General features: G+C 32.4%; 1 protein-coding gene across 2 annotated transcripts in view; it reads left to right on the forward strand.

Moving 5' to 3' along the window:
* The window catches only part of LOC107707733 (WW domain-containing adapter protein with coiled-coil-like), a 37,248-nt gene that overhangs the window by 9,683 nt on the left and 22,310 nt on the right, over positions 1 to 5,255 (forward strand). For both annotated transcript variants that reach the window (XM_016511822.1, XM_016511821.1), the window contains exon 4: positions 2,178 to 2,254. In XM_016511822.1, coding sequence (XP_016367308.1) covers positions 2,178 to 2,254 — 77 coding nt within the window. The remainder of the gene's footprint in view (positions 1 to 2,177; positions 2,255 to 5,255) is intronic.

Raw genomic sequence — 5,255 nt, forward strand, 5'->3', positions numbered from 1 at the left:
CCAGAATTACAAGGTGTCAGGTTCTCAGAGACTTTGCTTGGGTAAAAAATCCTTAAAAATGACCCCTACTTAATAAGAATAACATTCTGAAGTGTTGTGAAATACATGAAGACTATTTTTATAGGCTTTATGGACAGATAAGTTGAGAGTGACTCTTGAAGAACCAGAACCACATCCTCTTGTACCACTGTTTGAAGAATTGATCTTCCAGAATCTGGCAGTAAGTTTTAGGAGCTCATTTTTGTTAGTTTCTGCAAGACACACTTCTCTGGATAGGAGATGGACTAAAAATGAACTCCCAAAACTTACTGCAACATGGAGCTAAAGAGAAAATGTAGAACTTGAAAATTTTGAAAAACAGCTTAGTGAAAAGTGTTTACAGTTTAAAAGCAAATAGAAAGTCCTATTTTTTTTTTTTTCTTTTCTTTATATTTTTTTTGCAGATTTGCACGTTCATGAAATATTTTCAAAAAATATTGACATTTGAGCTGCTACATTCCTCTAGGTCAAAGATGAAAAAATTGGATTTACAATAAAAATTAATTTACAAAAGTATTTTTACTTGAGTTTATTTATTAATGAGTAAAGTCTCTTTTGAGTGAATGTGCAAATTTTTAATGTTACCAGGTTTTACCATGTTATTACAACATTTAACCACTTTTTATTAATTGAAAAATTGAGAAATTCTTTCAAATTTAAATCTTGTACAAGAACTACAGCAAAAACCAGTTTGATGCATATTTTATCAATATTTTAGAAATTGAATTTGAATATTACCAGTACTGACTTCAATGGATTTCATTAAATTCCTTTGAACACAACTGCTCAAAACAGTCTAATTTATGAAACCTACACATTCAAAACATTATTACTCTAAAATTTTTAATGTAAATGTTAAGTGTAAGTGAAATGTTAAGTAATGTAAGGTCTTTCATGACACTACATATGCTGGGGTGTGAATTTGATAGGTGCTTGATATAAAATAAATGGTGCTTTAAAAAGTCCTTGAATCTGGTGTTCATGAAAGTGGGAACCCTGTTTATTATTTGTTACATCAATATTAAAATAGCAAAATTCTGCCTGATTCCTATAATCTAGTTATTATTTTCATAGTAATTATTGATAATATTATTATAATGTTATTAATTATATTCTATAGTGTTTTGTCTAAATTAAAAAATACTAAAATCTAAAATTGTAAATACTGCAACATCAATTTAGGCATCACAGTAATAGTAGTATGTACTGTATTGGCCCGAATATAAGACGACCCTGATTATAAGACGACCCATTCAATATGTGAAATGGATATTAATTTTGATATTTGCTACCTTTACCTTTAACCATGTTAACGGGTAATAAATGATATAATTAAATCAGCAGATAACTGACATATTATTTCATGAATCCCTAGTTTGCCATCTTGCATTTCAGAATTATGTGTAATTAATGTAATTACTCTTGAAAATTGACCAAAACACTATTTGGAAGTTGTAGGATTATACAATAAGGCTAAAATTCATCTTAAAGTTTTAAATAATTTTGAGAAAATGGTCTTATATTGATAATAGGCTTTACATGTTTTTATTGAACAGATTTAATTGCTAGATTTTAGTAAATCAAGCAGCATTAAAACACAGGATACTCTCTTGTGCTACCTTCATACTGTTTTACTTCCTGTTATTGCCACAGCCACGAGGTTGCAGCAGGTGCACAGCGTTATTTATTTTTGCATTTTATTTTGCATTGGCATTGCATTGACTTTGCATCGGTCTTTTCTCTGATACGTTGTGTTGCACATGTTTATACCATACTTTTAATTTAATTATTTTCAGATATCTGGTGTATTTTCAGCCTTGGTGATATAGCATAAAAATATTCTACTAAGAATTAACTTTCTTTCTCTCTCTCTCTCTCTCTCTCTCTCTCTCTCAACTGAAAAAAAACAACAACAACAACACAAGCCTAAAAAGTTGTATATATAGTGTCTTTTTGGTCACACAGTTAGGACGTCAGTGGAAACTACAGCTCATCCTGTCATGAGGCCATGTTTCCACCACTATAAGCCTATAAACCAGCAGTCCAGTGTGTTAAATGCAAATCCAGAATACTGTCTTGTTTCAATTAATTATATTCTGCATGGTAGTCTGTTTTTGATCTTCTTAATTATGTTTCAGGTGTCAGTTCTTCTCCGCAAGAAAACTCCCATCATGCATCCAGGTCTCACCCTCATCCAAACAGAACTTCAGAGATGGTAAGTTGATTAGTCAGTGGGTTGTCTGAAAAACTAGCCTGTGTTAAGGAAACCTGTGTAGTTAGGTTGGTTTAAGGCCATGTCTACCAGACCAGATGCATGTATTAGTGATATATGAATGCTTACCACAGCCCTGCAATAAAGTTTACAGATATTCAACAAATACGGTAAATAAAAACTATGTAACCTTTTATTCAGGGTTGCAACAAATTTTATTTTTAGTATTTTATAAAAAAAATAAAAAGTTACATCCTGCCTAATATTTTCCTCCAAACAGATTGTAAACTGAAGAATGTATATATGTAGGCTATGTGACGCTTAGTGTGTAAAAGGGGGTTAAAATATAAACATTTCTAAAGTTTTCCATAGTTAAGTAAAACAAAAGCACACTTGAAACACACTTTCACTCATCTAGATATGGAAGTTACATTCCACTTATTACACAATTCTCTGGAATACTTGATTCTGATCGGTTAGTCGCAACATTCTGAGGTGTGTTATTCCCCAGTAACAGTGTTAGCAATGCTGAATAACATACCACTCATCCGCGTATCACAGACTTGCTCTTTCATGATGGTTTATAAAGTATATTTGAGACAGTCTACAGACTTTCATAGACAACCTAGGAAGTCAGGGAAGGTTTTGTTTTTTGTTTCGTTACAAGCTGCTCACACATTAAAAATAAAAAAGCGACTAATACATGAATATTCTTACATACAGCCCCTTTAACAGTTTAGTTAGAATTGTTGCACTCCTGTTCTTTTGCGCTGTGTCAGTTTGACATGCATACAAGTCTCGCTTTCTGTCAGGACAAACCTTTATACAAAATAAAAACAAAGATGGAAATACTTTTGACTTTCGAACATTTACAGATTAAGGTTATAACTGTAATGTTGCTGTTTGTGCATGGAAAAAGATATGCAATGTACAGCATGGTATAATCAATGATCTGTGGGTAGACTTGTGCCGGTATTCGGTAATGCGATATATCACGGTAATGAATATGCACGATATTGTTATCGTGGGCACTTCTAAATACCGTGAATAATTATATATTACAAATTATTCCGAATTTTGAATACATTTTAAGAATACTTTTTCCATCAGCTGGTCAAAATGCACAACACCGCTGTATGCTGCATGAAAGACTCGTGCGCACTCTGATGTAAACAAGCGCGAGCGAGAGGCACATGGCGGAACATGTGAGAGACGCACTGAATGAAAGCGCACTTTCACTCTCTGACAGCAGATGGCGCTAAACTGCAGAAATAATAATAATAATAATAATTCATTTAAATGCAGCCTTTACCCCGGAAACCCTGTAAACAAAGCAGCTGCACTACTTTCTGTTTCTGAATGGTGTTTAAATGATTTAAACAGCCATTCAGATTTGTGTATTTGCTATGATGTTCATCACAGCGCCAAATACTTACATATTTAGACTTAATAGGCTATTTATTTTCAAACTTTTTTTACATTTTAATCTGGATTACAACATGCCCTAGATATTGTTTGAAAGTGTTTTGATTCTTTATTGTTTGGTCACACTTTACATTAGGGCTTCATTAGTTAACATTAGTTAATTCATTAGTTAAACTGCCAATGAAAAATTCTTCTGAACATTTATTACTCTTAGGTATTCCAATATTTAATAACAGGATGTTAAAATCGAGAGTTGCAGCTGTGTTATTTAATGAGCTAACATGAACTAAGACTTGTATTTTTTAAACAAAGATTAATAACTTCTGTAGCAAATGTAGCTATTGCTCATTGTGAATGTTAATGCATTAACTAAGGTTAACTAATGAGGTCTTATTGTAAAGTGATTCCTATTGGTCTTTATAGTTCTTTTGCACTTTAATCTGTGTAAAACTTTTAACTTTATACATTTTTCTGTATTGCTTTATTGCATTTAAATGTTCAGTTATTTTTGTTATAAGAAAAAAGTTATTAAAACTGTTATACTGTATTATGACAGCACTTTTTTTAAAACTAAATTTCAATACCGTGGTAATACCGTATACCGTGATAAAAGCATTATCAATTAATCGCAACATGAAAATTTGATACCGGCATATCCCTATCTGTGGGGTATTTGGAGCTGAAACTTAAGATACATTCTGGCCAGGGACACCTGAGACTTGCATTGCATCTTGTAAAATGGTGCATAATAGGACCCCTTTGAATTCTTTAAATGTCAAATGCATCAAAGCAGACAGGGAAAGCCGAATTAAACTATGCAGCGTGTGAGTTAGTTTGAAGTGCTTGATATAAAGCATTCTTGTGCACTTTTCCACTTACTCTGTGTTCTCAGCCATATTTCAGGTTCATTTGTTTTTTAGAAATGCATTATTCACTACTGTAAAGTGATGTGACTGGCGGATTTTTTCTGTGAACTGCATGCAGACATGATTAATGAAAAATCTTATTTACTGTTGACAATTTTTATTATCGATTATTACCGTTTTTATTGATTAGTTTTTGGAAAAAATTTGTATGTTAGGGCTGTGAATCTTTGGGTAGACAGCGAATCGATTCAATTAACGATTCATAGGTTTTCAATTCGATTCAAGAACGATTTTTGTAAATTCAGAACAATTCAATTCGATTAACGATTCTATTCTGCATTCTTTAAGTGCATTCACAGGATTATGTAAATGCTTCCCCTAAATTATTTAAATGCTTAATCAGGGGGCAAATTACACAGCAGCCATTATGGTTGGAGAACCATAGGTTAGAGAAAAGAAAAAAAAAAAAACACTTTTGTCCATTGTTAGATGCTAGTTTAATGATGCTATGGCATGTCTTAACGTTTCACCAGTTCATTCTGCTTTTTATTCGGCTTAGCTGCAGCCAGCGATAAGATGCCTTTTTGTCCATATTAGGCATTTCCTGGCACGTCTTAAGTTCTTTGAGTGCGAGATCACTTCCCTTTCAGTGCGAAAACTTCTTTATCTCATTTTCATAAAATAAAATGCTATAGTATTTAACTTTTCCTCTC

Source organism: Sinocyclocheilus rhinocerous, unplaced genomic scaffold (assembly GCF_001515625.1).
Source record: "Sinocyclocheilus rhinocerous isolate Xijiao unplaced genomic scaffold, SAMN03320098_v1.1 scaffold2580, whole genome shotgun sequence".
NCBI lineage: Eukaryota > Metazoa > Chordata > Actinopteri > Cypriniformes > Cyprinidae > Sinocyclocheilus > Sinocyclocheilus rhinocerous.